The following is a 19882-nucleotide window of genomic DNA, read 5'->3' on the forward strand; positions in this document are numbered from 1 at the left end:
AAAATAGGAAATTAAAGAAGCAAGAAAAAATGCATTTAATAAATTAAACCATAATAGACAAATAAAAATATCTAAAAATAATAAAGGAAAAGAAAAAAGAATTAAGAAATAAAGTTTTAACTACACATATGTACATAAAGAACAAAATGAGAAATGTAAAGTAAATCCAACAAAACAAAAATAAAATATAATATAAACGTATATACATTTTAAACTTTATGAAAATATTAATCAAATTCATAAAAAAAAAAGAAAAATACAAACAGGAAATTAAAGCATTAAGAAAAAAATCTATTTAATAACTAATCAGAAATAATATACATGGAAAAAATAAATAAAAATGAAATACAAACAAGAAATAAAGAGAAAAATATAAACTGTAAAATATAAATAACTAAGTTTATGTATCTCAAAATTATTAAATGTTTATAAATTAAAAAAAGAGAGAAAAATAAAACAAATGTTAACTAAATATCAATGCAAAAAAAAAATTACCAATTAAACAAATACAAATTGATTCAAAAATAAATGTAAACATTGTAGAGTTGTACAGTTTTACAAAAAAAAAAAAAAGACTGACTTTGACTTCAAGTAACCACCAGAACATGTCAAAATCTAGCTTAAATTTGAGTGTTGCTCAATTCTGGCTGACTGGTCTGTTGTTCGTTAGCACTCTTGAGGTGATGGACAGCTTCCAGTGCAGACAGCCTGAAGTCTGCCGCAGACACGCTCTGAATGCTATACAAGACTCCTTCAGAAGTTTGGTCTAATAAAGGCTCTGTGTACAGTGTTTCAGGTTTGCAGTGAGTGAAAAGGCAGGATTCTTGGTGCATGTGTGTGGGTTGCCTGAGGGGACATGGCTCTAATTTACAACAGCCAAACCCAGCGCAGTCAGGGAGCTTCTGGCACTGCGCACTCAAAACAAGCCACGGCAGAAACCCCAGTCATCCGCGGCCATCAGAGAGGAATGAGATCTGATCTGACATTTCACTGATAGACAAAACGTAAAATGAAAATCATGTGTAAGATAATCAGAGAGTCCTACAATTCTGACTATACTCTTTAAAGTCAACTCTCTTGAGCTGAGCTGTCATACATGCCACTTTGTTACTTTTATTCTTTTATTTCCCGGCCACAATCCAACAGGAAAATCAGGCCTGCTGAGGATGCTACAAGGAGGCTAACCACAACCACATTATGTTTGCATATGCATCACATGGAGGACAGTGGGTACAAACTCCCAGTCGTCTGGAATAAGTCCTACTCTGTTCTGTTTTTGAACCATTGCTGTTTATCTTACACCTAGAATAGGATTATAAGGCATCCAAAAAAGCCCAGACTACATGGCATGAAGGACAGCTTCCCACCAGCCAGAAAACAAGGACAGGACCTGATTTGTTAAAGGGGCCGTTCCTGGAAAGTCCCTGTTTGAGACGAGTACCGCAAATACAGATGGCCACAGGAACCATTGATGAGACAGAGAGAGAAAACATTAGGTTTGTGCATTCAATCAGTGTGTAAAAATAAATCAATATAAAACAATAAAAAGCACCAAGGTACAATACAATAGCATGACACACAAAGTATAAAATTTAATGCACTGATGTGTGACAGTCACTAAATTACTATTACTACATGTATGAAATTAGACATTGTAACAGATCTATATATAAAACCCAGATGGTCAAAGCAAAGTCATTTGCACTTTTATAAATACACAACCTCAAGTATGAAATAAATATTTTAACAAATGTTAAGACCACAACAAAAACAGCTCCTGCACAAACTGCATTTTACAGGAAGGACTGATATTCACATTTTCATTCTTTCTGTCATCCAAATGAATGGGAATATCCAAGACTTACCAGTGTAGATTTTTTTTTTTAAAAAAAGGGGGAAATAAACTAAATTAAATAATAAAAAAGCCATTAAATGCAAATTGGCACTTCAGAAAGATGGCAGTATCAATATATTCTTTTTACACAGAGATTGGTAGATATGTTCTCTGTGTGCTGTGTGTAAAATGAGTTTTACCCTGGCTTTATTTGAAAAATATGATTCCCAATGCACACAAACTTCCCCTAAATACTGAGTGCCCTGTTGGTAACAGTGTTTACTTCCTTTTTAATTATATTTTTATTAAATATTTATTTGTAAAAAATACTTTGTCATCTAAAGTATGTTTATTTTACACATTTATTTTTTTATCCATTGTCAAAAGATTCCAAATGTATTAAATATTAATAAAAAAAAAAAGAAAAAAAAAAGAAATTGGCTTTATATCGGCCACCCTGCTTTCCAAGATATCGGCATCGGCTGTCAAAAAAAAAAAAAAACAATATCGGTCGACCACTAGAGTAAAGCTGTATTCCTTACCAGTGACCATAGCGACAGTGACCAATCAAAGATGGCGACACCCATAAAACTGAAAAACGTATCACTTTGACACAAGAGTCTAATCGAGCCGCGAGTTCATCCATCAAACCTTCATTAACCGACAGCAGCTTTTATATTTGGATGGAGAGCAGAGCATTTGAGTCACAACACAAAACAGCGGCTCTAGTGGAAAACTGAGTGATCTAAAACTTTCCGATGAAACGCAGCTCATTTCTCCGTCACTGTAAGTTAAGTCCCGTGTGAAGAGGGGCTCGTGCGGGGCGAGGTAGGATCACAGCGCGGCTGCAGCTTTCTCTCATTTTGGGGGCGTTTTGTGCAGTTGGGCTGGTGCTCGCGTCGCCGTTTCGGAGATTCCACGCAGAACATAAATACAAAATGAAAAACCTGTGAAAGTGGAAAGGTTCAACATCTGTATTTATATCATTGTTTTCAGTTGTTACAACTGAATCCTGTAAGGACTTTTTTTATTGATTTTAAACAGATGTCATTTTTTTTTTGTTCAGATCAAAATATTATGACATTGTATGTTACAATTGTAAACTCAAACTGTGAACCTTTAAAGCAGGTTCTAAAACTTATTATATTAGAATATATACATTTAATATGTATTATACGTTTAAATAAAGGATCCTGCATGCACTTTAATTCAACACCCCCACTAGGGATGGGACGGTATGAAAATTTAATATCACGATTATAGTGACTAAAATTATCACGATTATCAATATTATCACGGTTTTGTTGAAACGAGATGAAAGTGTTCAAAAATAGTTGATGCTCACACTGAAAACATTTCAGCAAGTTTTATATTTAATAATCAACAAACAACTAATAAAACAAGCAACTCTATGCACTTAATTTAAAGAAAGATTAAATTCTGTGGCATTTCCTTCCTTACAATGAAAAGTGTAGAAGCATAGAAAAGCATAGAAAAGTCACTGACTTTCGCCATTCCTTCTCGAAAAAAAACAAAAAAAACATTGTGCGCTGCGCTTGCGTCAGACTGTTGCTGGCTGGACATGATTTAATAGTGAGTTATTAAAACCGCGATAATCAAACACGGTTTTAATGATAATTCATTTTTAAACGATATTACTAACCTTCAGCACATTTTATCACGGTTATCAATAAAACCGGTTATCGTCCCATCCCTAACCCACACCCTTTACAAGTACACAAAAATTGGTTCAATAACATTGAATGTTACAGGGTCTGATGATTGCAAATGCAGATCCCACTGTGTTCTGGTTAAATCATTTTTATTTATTTATTGCTAAGGTTGGCATATGGTGGTCTTACAACATACTAACAAATTTTGCTATAAGTTTGATTGCATCATAAAATAATTGCTGTTAATAGTGTTCATCGTCTGTCTGATTACGTCTCTAATAGATTTTTCTGTACATTTATGCCATATGTACATAAACTGACAGTCACCACTGATAAGCGACTACTAAATATTGTAGAAACGTAATTTTTTGTAAAGTTGCTTTGCAACGATTTGTATTGTAAAAAAATAAGAAATATCCCAATATATCGCCTTGCTGACAGTATCGCAATGTATTCCAACATATCGTATCGGAACCCCTGTATCGTGATACGCATCATATCACCAGATACTTCGCAATGCACAGCTCTAGAAACCACACATGAAAACCATGGTAGATGCATGTTTGTGCAGCAGAGATGCTCTCTCAAAGTGCATGACGTGACAGACAATTAATTGTTCCAGTCCTGTTCTGTTCACACAGCGACTGTGCTCTGGGAATGCGGTTGAGTCCTGAACATTTGCAGGTGTGAGTTCGGTTACAGAATAGAGCTGCACTGTAAATCGAAATGAAATATAAGTCGTAATTAGACAGAAGCTGCGATTGTCATGTGTATCTTTCTGTGAAGTACAGTTATGTGATTAGTGGTCAATCTCCATCCGAAGGCCAGAGGGTGCTCTTGCGCTGAAACTCAAAATACGGCCCCCAGAAGAAACCCAGGAAATGCCTATCAATGCAGCAGAATAAAGAAGATTTGACTTCTTTCTTGGAATCAACGTGACTAATAAACACACGACTACAGCAATATGTGGTTTATCCGAGTTCTTATTATCATTTTAATTATAATAAGTATATAATGCAATGCTAATTGACATAGCCTTTATCACTCCTAAGAATACTATAAAATATGTGCCATGCCTTATTCTGTGTAAGAAGTCACATCATCTCACTGAAGGATTTATTTAAAACACTCAACTGATGTTATGAAGTGATTTTGGAATAAAAGCATGTTATTAAATGTGGTATTTTCATGTGCTTTCAGATGGAGCAGCATTTACTACACAGAGCCATAGTTCACGGAGAAGCTAAGCAAACAGCTGTCATTATTGTCTGCGTTTTTTTTCCCGTAGCTGGTCAGTGAATTGTGGCTCAGTGTTGTAAATGCTGCTCCATCTGAAAGCAGGTGATGGAGATTTACTACTAATCAAAGAACCGGCTTTACTGACAAGATTTGCATGACAATTTTGACTAATCATGCAGCTTTACTACAGAATGCAGTTGTCCCGCCCGTAAATAACCATACTTTGTGTAACCATTTTAAGGACTCAAATACAGGACTGACAACCATATTTTGCTGCTGTGTGAACATGGAGTATATAGCTCCAGGAGTTAACGGTTTAATTTTACACATTTTCAGTGAAGTGGTTCACTTTGCAACCAGCGTATTTTGTTGTTGTTTTGTTTTGTTTCTTTTTTTAAAGAGGTAGGTCTAAAGAACAAATAATGTTGAAACTAGAAATGTATCTTGTTTCCCTATGTCAAAATAATTGGATTGTATACCTACACGGGCACCATAAATATTATTTTTCCAAAGTCTGCATGTTTACAACTCAAATCATATTTAAGATATTTTAATATGATTTTAGATTCTAGTTCTTAATGAAGCTTTCTTTTGGAATCTTCATTTATTTTCAAGGCCATTTTAAAAAGCAAATAAAATTTAAATGTATATAAATTTTTTTATTATTATTGGCACTGAACTGTTAAATCTACTGACTTCACAAATTTCATTGTTTATCTGTTGTCCAAGTAATAAATATATTATTTATACAGGTATTGCACAAAGCAAAATGTTATTAATGATTTAGTCCTGGAACCAACCTAACCCAAAAGTGCCCCGGATGAGAAAGTAACCCAGAATCCTCTGTAGGGACCTGTTCTTTATTCATGCTTCCTTGAAAACCACCATGACAGAGCACTGCACTGCCATTCTGCCAGACACTGAACCAAGGCTAGGCATAAATTTGCATCTATTCCACGGCTAATCCTCAAACTTCTAAGCAAACAATAATTCTAAAGTCCTTTGATTCCGATTTCCAGCACAAAGCAGCCAGGCGTTGTTTTTAAAAGAGCCAGTGTGAGAGTGATGAAGACAGTTGGCTCTGGAAGGGCTATGCTGGGCATTTTAGGGCTGCCGGTTTCTATAGCAGTTCGGTGGCAGCTCAGACAAGCGGGCAGACCGGCGCAAAGGACAGGGATGGGCGAGCACACAGGGGTCTGCACTGAAAGAGCGAGATGGCCGGTGGCCAGGCAACACTGGCAGTGTGGCTGAAACAATGACTCAGTGCTAATGGCACACAGCAGCATGCTGTATGCTAACTACAGAGCCCAGCACTCATACAGCCTCCTCGCATAAGAGAGAGGGATTACTTTGGACAAAGTGTTGGGAGAACAACGATAAACCCCATCATTCCATTTTATGACTGGGATCCACAATTCGGTCCACATTTGCTTTATTGCGAAAATCATGCAGCACTCAAATGATGGTAGATCTAGACTCAGGTGGCTGTGGATTGCAGCAGCGATTAATTTGCGCCAGCCCAAGCTGTGTGCTCTAGTCTTAAAGAGTTTAGAATTGTGCAGAGGTGAGAGCTTAACTGGCAGATAATCTGTGGCACACATGGTGTTAATGGCAGGGATGGGGTGGAAGTGGAGATAAGACACACCAGCACAGATGGAGCAATCCCTCAGGGATCGAGCAAGGTGCTGGGTGGGAAAAAATTTCCCACTGTCAAAGATCATCAATCGTTCACCTGACAGGCTGTAAAAGTATGTTAAACACTAAAAATAACAATCAAATAAATGTCAGCTGAAAAGACAGTTCTGCATTCATCCCAGAAGAATAAATCCTATTTAAATTAGAAGCTGTCCAATTAAATATGTTGTGCAGCAGCCGCCATGTTTTCCACGGTGACCTCATTTCACTCCATCCAGCCTGGTGATACAAGAGGAGGAAATCTCATTGTGCATGTTTAACAGAGCAAGAGCATGGGCACATGCTCAAGGTTGCACATGAGATTTCCTGCCTGGTCTGAAACCACAGCGAGAGGCAGCTTTCCAACTCTGCCGACTCACTTGGCCTGTACTTAGAAAGCCAAAATAGGAAGGGATCAAACTTTCTACGGGCTGTAGCTCAGGCATGAATAACGACTTGGGCTGGGATCACAGAAATTCCATCCATTCCCAAATAATTTTGGATGATAAAAGAGCAAACAAACATGGACACAATGAAACACACAAAAGGTAGAGGCTTGGTTATGCAAATACCTAAAAAAAAAAAAATCTACTGACGAGAAGAATAAAACAATACCCATCCCCAGTGATCTGTGAATGCAAACCAATAATTCCTCTCACTGCTGAAAAAACATTATTAAAGCACTGAAAATAAAACTCACTGCAATCATTAAACCCAGCAGATCAAAGAAGGGTGTTAATTGTCCGCTAAAACATGACAATGCAATAGCCATGGTGTTGTTTTGCTTGGTCTCAGTCCTGCTGTTCTGAGAGCACTTAAATAGGGCTGGCTAAATGGGCCAGTTGAAAATACCCACTTGGCAAATATGCTTTATAAGTAATAAAACGCGTTTCTGCACCCGGGCACGTCCCTGTACGCTTTTGTGTAGAGGGTTCAAAATAATGAAATGTTTACATGTGAATGTGTTGCGAAGTAGCTGTCCAGATGAGAACATGGTTAAAGAAACACTCGACTAGAGCTGCAACTAACGATTATCTTTTCTCTCGTCTAATCTAACGATTATTTTTTCGATTAGTCGGCGATTATTTTTATTACAATAAATAATCTAATGTTCTTTTTTGATTAGCTAATGAATCCTTTGGATAACTTTACAAAAAAGATATAAGTACAACTTATAATATATCAACCTTTATACATTTTCAACCAATGTGGTTGAAGTTTTTACAGTATACAAAAATAAAGAGGCAAAGAAAATCATTTTACTATGGTAAATATGAGTTTACAATAGCGCTTATAATTAAACCACAGTAGCCACAAATTTACAGTTGTCTGAGACGTCATGAAATCCTTGCTCAATAGCAGATTAAGTCAGCGCAAATAATTTTAATCCATCCGTTCCTTAGCATCACAAACCATAAAATGTAGTCAGGGTTCTGCTATGGTTTAGCATGGTTTCCAGAGATCTGGAGCTGATTCGGGGTAGCTCGGTGGTTTGTGACTGTTGTTATCTTTTAAGGGGCCGTTCACATATCGCATCTTTTGCACGCTCAAGTTAGTTATTTCCAATGTAGGCGCGCGGTATGCGCACTCATAATGGAAGCGACGCGGTCGCGACGCGCACGCGAAAACAGGCGCGTCCGCACCGCATCGAGTTAGAGTTAAAAACATCTCAAATTTTCAGAATGCCGCAAGCGCACCGCGGGTCATGTGACAAGAACTAACCAATCAGCTTTATCCTTTCCCGTAGCAAAGTTGAAAGCTCAGCTAAAATGAAGGAACTGCTGATCATAGCTGTATATGGATTGCCATTTTGAAATAAATTTAGTAGCAGAGCTACTGCAAGCGATTTTTAGTGCTGCAAATCAATTTATCCTTTGCTGAAATTTCTGCGTCCTCATGGAGAGAGCACGTCATGGTTGCCTAGCAACGGCAGACGCCCCAGGTGCGCAACTGCCCGAGTGCTTTGGAAAGAAGGAGAAAGCAGTGCGACTAGCGTTTTCCACACGTTTTTAGGCGCGATGTATGAACGACCCCTAACGCGTGTTCGAAACCCGCACCAACACAGACTTACTGTATTTTTTATTTTATCCTTACTTCAGCCGCTACGGGTGATCATACCAATAACTTGTAATCTTTACAAGAATATCAGAATCATGCAATGAGCAATTCTGCGTTTATTAGACACTTAATATCACATCAGTTTGTTCCATCACATCTGCAGCAGAGACCTGAACCAAGAAGTTGGTCGCCAGATCACACGGTAACCAGTTAAACCGTAACACCGGAGAGCGCCAGGATGTTTTCCTCTGAGGTGCTCGTGCATTGCAGTTGTGCTGCTGTGGTACACCATATCGGTTTTACAAAGGGAACAAAAGGCCATTTTATTTGGCCTCTGTTTAAAGTATTCCCATACTTTTGATAACAGTGGTCTCTGTTTTTGTGATAGAATGCAACTTTCTCCATTCCCAGTATGCCATTAAGCAAGATGTAAACAGTGTGACGCGTCGACGCATTTCATGCACGTCGACGTATTTTTTTAGTCGACGTAATCGATGATGTCGACGCGTCATTGCAGCACTAAACTCGACACAACAGTTCCACCAGATGTGGTTCTGCACTTTTCATAACTACAATGTTAACTTTAAAAGGCGATATCAGCCTGGTGTGTCTTCAGATTAGAGATTTACCAGAGAAAAACAACGCCAATTAGGAGATGCAGGAAGTAGCAAAGCGCTCGAGGATCATATGCTCTCACGTCTGGGAAAGAATATGAAAGGCAGCAGATTTGAAACCTGAAAAGAGTTGAGACCAGCGCAAACGCCTGTTGTGAATGTGTTCGAGAAACCAGTTCAGCTGAGCTCATGAGGTCTCTGCCCCTATTAGCTTTCAGTCCCTAAAGTACTTTGCTGTGCTTTCTGCTCTCAGGTTTGGAAGGACAGGTTCTCATCCAAATTACATCATCCTAAAAGAGAGACGTGCGAACAAAGAGCCTTCTCTGGTCTAAAAAAGACTTCAAAGTACAGGATCTCGTCTTGGATTACAGATGCAGAATGAACCCTCTGATGTTTGATAATGATGCAGCTAAAAACCACATTAAAGGGTAAGTTTGTCCAAAAATGAACATTTTATCATTTACTCACCCCCTCATGTCATTCCAACTAGGGATGCACCGAAATGAAAATTCTTGGCCGAAACCGAAAACCGAAAAAGAGAAAACCAAGGCCGAAAACCGAAACACCGAAAGAAATTATGCCAATTATTAGTACCATTGCATTTATTGCCATGACAGTGTACTAACTTTACTAAAATTAAGACATTGCAATTGCATAAATTAATATTAAAGTTTCAAAGATAATTACAATTACATAAATTATTAAACATAACATATACATAAAAAAACATAAAAATACATAATTAAAAATTATGCAAATATTTATTAAGCACATTGCAACAATGCACAGTATTAAAATAAAATTCAAACTAAAAATGTATCCCACTCATGTGTATATTAAATAATAATGTACAGGCCTACTGGCCTGCAGAAAGGTTTTAAAATGAACTGTTCTCTCATAAAAACAAAGTGCATTTAGGTGAAGTGCATTTTAAATTTTTCTCTGTAGGACTAGAAAGTACATTACTTCTCCAATAGGCAAGACTGTTATCACTTCTGGGGATGGGGACTTCAGACAGATAACCATCTAGCTGTTGAGCAGTTGAGCTTGTCATCTGCCTGACATTTGAGAAATATTTGAGAGAGTGTATAAACATTTTTATCAAATTAAAGCAGAAATCTAGCAGAAAAATGGCTACAATCTGATATTATGTGTGTGTATATATATATATATATATATATATATATATATATATATAAATATAATGTCACATATATAGTAGCCTAAGAACAAAATAGCCAACGTATTATTATTATTTGAGGCTCTTTCTTGCAGAATTCCATTGAACACATCAGACAACGAGGGTGCATGCCCCTCAAGACACGAGTCTTTTTTTCTCTCAGTCTCCTGCGCTTGGCGCTTCTCCGTCTCCACGCGGGTTCTCCGCATCCAGTGCTGCCTGGATCATTTCTCGTGCGCGCTGCCTTATTTCCGAATCCAAGTAATGGTCTTTATAACGCGGATCAAGCACATTCGCGATGAAGTGCAGAGGATCCGAAAAGATCTCAGTGAGACGTGTGCTAACAGACTCTACTTTTCTTTGTTTTCACTTCGTGGTCCGTCTTAATCTCTTTGTTAGGAGACGCTTTAGTGCTGCGAATAAGGAATAAGAAGAGAGAGAATGTTCTCACTGGTGTGAAGTGAATGTCGCGGGGAGCTCGTGGTCTGCGCTATGTAGACCTAATTCCAACCCGTATTATTGTTACCCATCCGGGGAAAAAAAAAGAGATGCGAGCCAACAGTTGCATTCATCAAATGCATTATATCATGCATTATATCAAGTTTCAAAACAAATAAGTTAAATAAAAATAAAAGTAGGTCTGAGTCAAAAAATTGATTCAGAATCGATTCGTGGATTTTCCGAATGCATCCCAATTCCTCTGGGATCGATTCAGAGTTTAGATTTTAACAGCAGATGGCGCTCTAATCTAGTTTTTATCCGCACTCTCAAATGCCCATGAAGAAGAGTGCTAAAGATCGCTTGTGCGTTCGGCTGAGTCATGTAACAATTTTACCTCAGCTCAGAATGCTTTTGTGACACAAGATTAATGTAAACACAGCCCAGTGTGAACACCCTTGTAATTCGCTTCAACCTTTTCGAATTTTATGAATGATTATTTTAGGTTCAAGTGTGTGTAAGGATTTGGAAATGATCAGAGTACGGCTGTTTCTAAAGTATGCAGTGCCATCTGCTGTTCAAAACTAAGGTCAGGATCAACTCAAAGAATCGCGATGCATTCGGAAAATCTCAGAATCGATGCTGAATAATTTCTCGATTCACGATGCATCGATTTATTTTCTCAGCCTTAAATCAGAGTGCATATAAACATGGTCCATACAGCTTATGCGCTATATTTCAAGTTTTCAGGAAGCCATGCAATGGCTTAGTGTGAAGAACGGGTGAAGAAAATCTTTATCAGGGCCCTATGATTTCCATAATGTGGAAAATGCAGAAAGAAATGTGTAGTTAATTTTGACAAAATCTTTGGGATGAATAAGTAAAAAGTAGGGCTGTCCACTTATTCAAACTGCAATATTGCAAGCATGTCTCCATGTTGTTTTGTCTACTACACAGATACTGAAGTAAGTGTGATGCTTTTGGTGTTTTCAGCATCTGCTGTCTCACTAAACTTCATCTTCAGGGGCCAGCTGCATAAACTCAGCCTCTAAACTCAAGCCTACACTGTTCTGAGAGTCTCTTTGTGAGCATCTTAGGGTTTAATTTGATACAAATAAAAAATAAATCATATGCACACTGAAATTTTAAAGACAGAATCCAAAAAATTAAAACAGAAAATCAATTTTAGGGTTAAAAAGTATTTCATAGGGCTCTAAAAATGTCATTTTTGTTCAACTTAAAAACTATTAATTTGCAATGTGCAACTCATCCCAAGGTGTGGCGTCACGGAGGGCAAATTCATGGTCAATAATACGAGTTTTTCGGAAAAAATTTAAATTTTCAGTCTGTTCTTCAAATATAGTTAGATTCAGACCATAGCACCAACTTAACACTTTTTGATGCCTTTTTTTTTCTTCTTGGAGCTTGAAGGTACTATCAACAATGTATGTAAAATAGCAGCTCTAACATTGTTTCTTAAAAAAAAAAGCATATAAAAGCCAGGATGAGTACATAAGGACAATTTTCCATTTATCTGCTCTGGTCCGATCTGGACGAGTGAAAGCATTTCCTCTCCTCTCCCACTCCACAGGGTCGTTAATTGGAGAGATAATCTACTTGATCTCTACACAATGAGTGATTCATTGAGACTATCATGTGTGGTTTTTATCACTGCCAAGAGCAGATTACATTGAAAAAAAGCAAATGTGAGATGATAATCTTTCGATACGAGGCTGCTATTCAACACCGTGACCTAAGAATGGCAAAAAAATGGATTAAAATGATTTGCGCTGACTTAATCTGCTATTGAGCAAGAGCAGAATGGGAGAAAACAGAATGATCTCATCTTGTATGAGTGGCCTCACGCTCCACACCAAAACAGCACCAGCTGATAGCCTTTCACAACAAAGAAATAAAACAGGGTGAAATTAGATGGTTTGCTCACTGTGGAGCGAAAGTCTGTTATATTTCAAATGGCTGGCTCTCTAGTTAGTCCTACTGTCCCTCACCCAAACACAATCACACCAGTCAAAACGAATAGCCATGATACAACACGCAACAAAACAGATCTTACAAGGATAACAAGCCTTGAAAGATAGATCTGAATCCAATAGAGGTTTTAGCATTCCACGTTACGTCAATCACATGATCAAACATCAGAAAGCCTCAAGCAGTCAACATGCCAAGTTCGATTTAACAGTGATACTGTTCCTGGCTATCTGGGCAATACATTGACTGTTCAAGATACATTCACAAAGATTTAGATGGTCATACAAAAAGTGGCATTGCGAATATGAGTTAAACATGCTTAGATTTGGTCATTAAGTTTCCTGAAGAATGTTTCATTACACTATTTTCACAATTCATCCCCAATATTTAACGTGTGAGCATGAATGCATTTTAATAGTATTTCTGACTTAATGTTAAGAGTTTATAAAATGTTCATGTTTGTGCATTTTAATTTAGGAAATCATCCTTGGGGGGGGGGGGGTCAGAGTTTGTTAAAGTGATGATGCTTTGATAGAAATCTCGCCAAAAGACTGAAAGCTGCATCAATTACAGAGATATATCGCCCAGATATTGCAGGTATACAAAGGACTATCTAGCTGTTTCATTAAGGAGAGTCAGATTACAGAGCACTCTGTCATCCCTGGGACATCTGTTAGACAAGCTCTGTCAAGCACAGGAAACTTCATTTATGAACACCTCATAAACATTGTACAGCATAAACACGCACGCCTGTTTCTTCTGAACAGCTCAAGACTTATTCAAACATGTGTCACAGTATTAGCTGCATGTTTAACAGTATGTAAGCAATCATATCTAGGTTGCATTTTCGGCCTTGCTGTGAGAAAACTCTGAAAGCTGGACTACACCGAATCTACGGTTTCTGAGTCTTGTAAAGATGAACGACAGAATAAAAAAATATTTTCAGGTATGTTAATCAGCTCGCGTCCACTAAAAGAGTATAGTGCTGTATCTGCAATAATAAGAGACAACCAAAGAGTTTAAACAGATACACTGTATTGATCTCTTTTGCCTTTAATAGAGTTATAGCTAGAAGCAAACATGTCACAAATGATAACCACTCAAAAAAAAAAGTGTCTGCAGCAAGCTAAATATAGTGGCAAAATGCTAACCCTAACACCCAAAAGATTTCTTACTAAATGTACTAAAAATAATATTGACTCATCCTGCACTCATTTTTCTGCCCAATATAATGCTCTTTAGAATAACAAAGTCCCCCATTAATACCACAGGCAACAGCTAGGGGGGAAAAAACATGTTTGTGGATGTGAAGCAAACCTAAGTCTGCTGGCTCCTGCCCTAACAACCTGTTTCAAAAGGAAATTTCAACAACACAAAATCACTGCACTCTAAAGTGATTTCATGGGGTCTTTAAAGACACATTGGGATGCTTTGGAGCATGTCTATAATACCACAGTAATATAATAGCCTAGCAGTCTGCAGTTTTGTGTTATATGAAGAAAACACTTCTAGCTATGCTGCAGAAGCCTATACGCCTCCTCCTGTTGCCAGCCTGCAGTGAGATTTACTGCACAGCACCATTTATGTTCATAGCACTACATTAAGCCATACCACTGACCACCCACTGCCTGCATGTGTCATTTTTAATGAAGCTATTCAAACTGTAATTACAAAAGCAAATGAATTGGAAACAGTAAACAGACAATGCACATAAAAAATAAAATAATAAAAATAAAAATTCTGAAACTTACCCATCCTCTTCTCCATCCACAGGTAAGCTCTTTAGCAGGCTGGCCGAGGCAGTTAAGGCATTGACTCCACCGCTCCCCTCAGGACCACGGGAGGTGATGACCTGAGAAGCAGCTTCAGCACTGACGGGCTTGGGTTGCGTGAGCAGAGCCGGGTGCTGTAAAAGGAGCTGGGCGTCTTCCTGCAGGGTGGGCATCACAGAGGACAGGGTGCTCACCGCAGGCCCGGGCTCCTTCGAGCCGTTCTGGATCAAGCTGGAGTCACTCTGAAGGTTAGGGGGCACGTTTGAGGAGGTTACGGTCGGGACGAACTGGGTGCCGTGGCCTCGACTGCTGAGCTGCGACTGCTGCTGCTCCATAGAGGGCTGAGGGGTGAGCTGCTGCCCCTGGGTCTGCTGTATGAGACTGGTGCCGGCGGGCTGCACCAGCTGGATCATCTGCGGGGCGGGTGTCTGTTGTGGCTGCAGGAGCCCTTGTGGAAGGGGTTGAGCAGCAGGCGGTGGCACACTCCCCACGGGCTGCTGCGAAGCTGCAATCAGCTGACCGTTCCCCGCTACCGGAGGGATGAGGGCAGACAGGTGGGGAAGTGTTTGTGTTGACCCAGGTGGCACAGTCTTCATTATCTGCTTGGGTTGAGGGAAGTCAGGTGGCAAGCTGCCTCCTTGGTTTAAGGGGTTAATGTGTGCCGGTGCTACCTGGGATGGTGGAGCCGGCTGCTGTGTTGGCTGGTAGCCCATCTGCAGCTGGGTCACCACAGGCAGGGCTTGAGCAGGGGGGGACTGTGCTGCCTGGGCGTATTTCAGTTTAGGCATACGAGTCGGATGCCCGATTGTGGTCTGCAATGCTCCCATGGTGGCCGACGGCTGAATGCTCGGAGCAACCGCATTAGTCTGAAGATGCGCATGAACTAAGTCTTGGGGTTGCATCTGAGACAAGTTATGAGTAGACGAATAGTTGTGCTTTTGAGCAGCGGGCTGCTGGAAGGTCAAACAGGGGCCACCTGTATCTCCGCTGCCCAGGCTTTCGGTATAATGGCTAGCCGTGCTGCTGACACTCTCTCGGTCCTGGCACGCCACACTCTCAGGCACAAACTGGCGGATGCTTTCCACTGACCGGGTGCTGGGGGGATTTTCAGAAGATGACGACGACACATTCGGGGCCTCCTTGTCGTAATATTCGGTGCAAGTCCAGCGACCCTTCTTAAAAGGCTCAGAGGTAGAGTCCAATTTGACCACTCTGAAACGTGAGCTGGTGGAGGCTGGAGTAGGCACTTGAGCCTGTTGAGGCTGAGCGTTCATCGACGGGACAGAGGGAGCAGACACTGCATGCTGGCCCATGACAGCTGGGCCCACCTGCCCTCCACCTGTTGAAGCAACACCAACGGAAACAGTGGTAGCAGCGGTGACGCCCTTGCCAATTATTCCACTAGGAATGCGTGTCAAGTTTACAATTTGGTTACTAATACTATTCAAAGCAGGGGAGTAGTTTACACTGCTACTGTTGGTGCTCTTGCCACCCACAACAGGCACACTGGCTGAATTTAACACACAAACATTATTTGTTATAGGTTTACCAGTACTAACTGTGGCACCTGAAGTCACAGAGTCACAGAGCATTCCAGTTCCTGAGGCCACAGAAGCCAAAGGCTGACCGATGACAGCAGTTGAGCCAACAGAGGAGCTCTCAACAAATCCTACCACATTTGAAGGCATTTTCTGGCCTGTGCAAACAGAACTTGAGGTCACCGCAGACGTGACAGCGGCACCCCCGGATATCCCAATCTGTGTCCCACCAGCAAGATGGGATTTTGCAGAGGAAGCAGGATTATGGTGATGATGGTGAACAGTCCCGTTAACCATAGAGCCGTGCATGTGTGCTTGGGTGAGAACGGGAGGCTGGTTGGGCGACACGGCCCCCGGGGTCTCCACCTCATGGAAGTTATTCAGCGTCTCCTCCGAGGAGCTCCTTTCCGGTCTCCCCGCATTGTTGGCCTGCGAAAGAGACACATCCATGATCTCAGAGGACGAAAGGTCTTCGGTGTGGGACTCATCCAAGTCATCACAGCTCTCAGTGTCCTCTGCAATGCTGTTGTTGGTGCTGACAGATGTCTGAGCGGGAGTAACGCTGGTGATCTGAAAGCCGCTCTTCTTCTTCATCTGAGCCACTGTGGTGGGGGGCAGAGTTTGGGGTAACAGGGTGGCCTGCACGGGGATATTCAGGCTCTGAGGAGGATTCTGGGACCCGAGTGAGGATGCAGCCGGTGTTTGAGACTGAATCAGCACCGGTGATGAATAATCATCCCCCAACATCAAGTTGTTGCTATTAAGAATGGTGCTTCCAGAAGTTGTCAACGTAGAGGAACCACCCACCGAGCTGTCCCGTTTGGGTAAACTCATGGGGTGAACCATTTTTCGGGCGCTGCCGGAGTCCCCGGATCGGTCGTGGTGATTCATGTCTAGAGGATGGTCTCCAATAAAGTTATAAACGCAGCTCAAGAGAACAAGCTCTTTGTGGGAAGCAACTTGAGGCAGCTCAAGTAATTTCCACATAAAACCAACACTTATTTCAAAAACTGCCAGGATGATTCCACTTGAGGTGTATTTAAATGTCCACCATGAGGAGCAGGCTAACGTCGATGCTAGTTAACACTCGCTAGCGAGCTAGCTGACGCGGATTCGCTTCAGCTGTTGTTTTCAAACGTATATCCTCTTAAAACCATTCAGCACACAAGTTTAAACGTGAGGGAGTCGACACAGACAGCCGGGACGATCGATATATCCAACCTTACAACGATACAGTCTCTCCCCATCACAGTTCAAACTGCCAGGCGCATTTTTTAATTGTTGTATCGCAGTCACCAGAGCACGAAATCACACGAAACAAAGTGCTTCAGCCGGTGTCAGATGACAGAGAGAAACCGAGCGACTCAGCGCTGTCCTGCTTTACTCCATCCCGTAATTTCTTTTGTTTTAGTCCGGTGTTAGTCTCTCTCACACTCCGCTCTTGTTCACCAGCTGCCTCCTCCTTGTAATGTAGCCTGTGCTAGTGCTATCAGCCTGTGTGACGGGTCCCAAAAAGGGGAGGAGAGCGCGATAACATGGCGACCGCGCATGGCAGTTCACCTCCACAGCGGCCAGACATAAAGCCCAGCGAGACTGGCGAGGATTGGCGAGGATGGGCGGAGGGGGAGGGAGGTTCCTAGAGACGAAGAGTTCCGAAAACACACGAGCGCAGCCGAGGACAGCCGACTGTGTTGGCGAGGGATGTTTCTTATTATAGCGTTCGGTAACTGTGGCAGCAACACTCAGAATAACATCTTTTGTCCGCTATGGTTATTATTATTTGACAAGAGAAATAAAGGGCACCGGTTTCTTGGGCCAATAAAGCTAAAAAAAATTGTTTATGAGAAAAAAGTGTATTTTATTAATGTCGAGTTTGGAAATAAACCGTTTAAACCTATGAAAGATTTCGCAAATACCTCTAATTTAGGTTGGATGCTATTGTGTGTTTTTCGCTATACAGGGCAGCTACATCAACAAGATGTAAACAGACGCTGACAACGATGTTGTCAACATAGTCCAGAGATTTGTTCTGTTTTTACAAAGCAGCTAGTCTGAAAGAGGAGCCAGATATTTCCACAGACAGAAAAGAGCAACCAAACACATCCACACTGACACAGTTATTTCACAAACGCTTTGTTGCTCGGCTCATGTTTGGGGACGAGATAAAGCTCTAGCTCCAGCAGACACAGAAAACATCTCACATTTTACACAGAATAGCATACATCCCTTTCGAGAATGACCATGGTTTTATTGGAGTAATATTGTAGTAGTTTTTTTTTTTGGCATATTGATAACCTTTTGTATAACCACAGATTTACTACAAATACCATGGTTAAAACAAAATCATGGTTAATCTGTGGTTACCATGGTTTAACTATAGTTATGTGTTTCTGGTAAAATCATGGTTAATTTTCATAAGGAATTATGCACACACACACACACACACACACACACACACACACATATATATATTCATGTCTTTTGGTTTAAACTGGTATAATTTGATTCCACAAAATGCGTTTTATTTCAGATGCTGAAAGCTAGGTTATAAAATTACAGCCAGGAATGCATCCCATGTGCGCTGATCCGACTATATTTAGCTTTCAGCTGTGACAGTGAGAATAGCATCTTTGCTGTCTGGAAGAAGATACATTTTCAAAAGTTTCGAACACCAGATATGTATAACACTCAAGATTTGCCATCAAAGCTACTGGGTGAAATAGTGGTTTACTTTCCTTTTAAAATCTCTAAACATTTATATATTAAGAAAAGTCTGTTTGGCAGAAAAGGGTAACAGAAAGTAATTGAAGAATATATTTCATATTTAGATATATTTTATATTTTAGTACTGTTTTTATAATATAATATGTATTTAATGTGTAAAAGCTGTTGTTATGTGATGTAATATATAGTATTGTTGAGAGCTCTTCTTGTGGTTTTTCTAATATATACTGTACATTATGGGGATTTCTCATACAGACAGCACTCGTAAAGACAAGTCACCAAATGTCTGACACATCATCTTTTCATTTAATTGAAAATTCTTGATTTATGAGTGTCTCTTTAGAAAGGGCTGACACATCCCTTTGCCCTCACCAAATCTTTGCACTTGAATGTGAAATGGGATGACCCGATTGAGAGATCGTAGTGTAACACATGAAGTATGAGGAAATGAAGTCTGACAGTCCCAAAATGGGCATGTGCCCTGATGTCCAGACCCAGCAGACAGGCTGTGCCCATCCATACAAATTTCAGAGAGAGAGAGCCAGTGAAAGCTGATTGCAATGTAAGCGTCTAGTGCTGTCAGCAGCTTTAAATCACACAGGCACTCCACAACAAAAAACACAGAGAGCTATTGTGCTCCCGAACAATAATGGTCAATTTATACACTGAAGTCTGCCTTCATTTTGTAAACACTTATTAAAACAAGTATCTTTGGTGATATAGGAAAAATCTGAGAACATCTATGAGAATTGGCATTGTTCTGTGTAATTTCAGTCAGAAATGAAAGGTTATCCCTCCGGAGAATGCCAATGTTAGGCCGTTGTTTACTTCATCAAGGCTTCCGATCGTTTCAAACTGACCTCATCAGTTTGTGTGGAACATTTTAACTGAATCTGTCGTAATATAATACAGGCCTTGCAGAGAGTTTGCTATTGAATGATAGGGCAGTTATAAACTATACTGGAGCTGACAGCAAACCAAAGCACTGTTGCTCATTTCACATGTGAACAGGGTGTTTACACACTGAACACATTTAATGAAGGGTGAAAGGGTGGACTGAAAGGAGGTCCTCAAAAAAAACTAAATCATGTTTGATGTGAATTAGAAGGGTCTGATTGAGTTTGGCTCCCTGCCACTCTCCACCTTTGA

The 19882-nt window shown here is 40.3% G+C and overlaps 1 protein-coding gene across 1 annotated transcript in view; it reads right to left on the reverse strand.

The window, feature by feature from the left end:
- LOC132094942 (TSC22 domain family protein 1-like) overlaps positions 1–17543 on the reverse strand; it is a 48927-nt gene extending 31384 nt beyond the window's left edge. The window contains exon 1 of the mRNA XM_059499639.1: positions 14451–17543. Coding sequence (XP_059355622.1) covers positions 14451–16996 — 2546 coding nt within the window. The 5' untranslated portion in view covers positions 16997–17543. The remainder of the gene's footprint in view (positions 1–14450) is intronic.
- Between the last annotated feature and the right edge of the window lie 2339 nt (positions 17544–19882).

The sequence above is a fragment of the Carassius carassius genome, chromosome 19, assembly GCF_963082965.1.
Source record: "Carassius carassius chromosome 19, fCarCar2.1, whole genome shotgun sequence".
Lineage (NCBI taxonomy): Eukaryota > Metazoa > Chordata > Actinopteri > Cypriniformes > Cyprinidae > Carassius > Carassius carassius.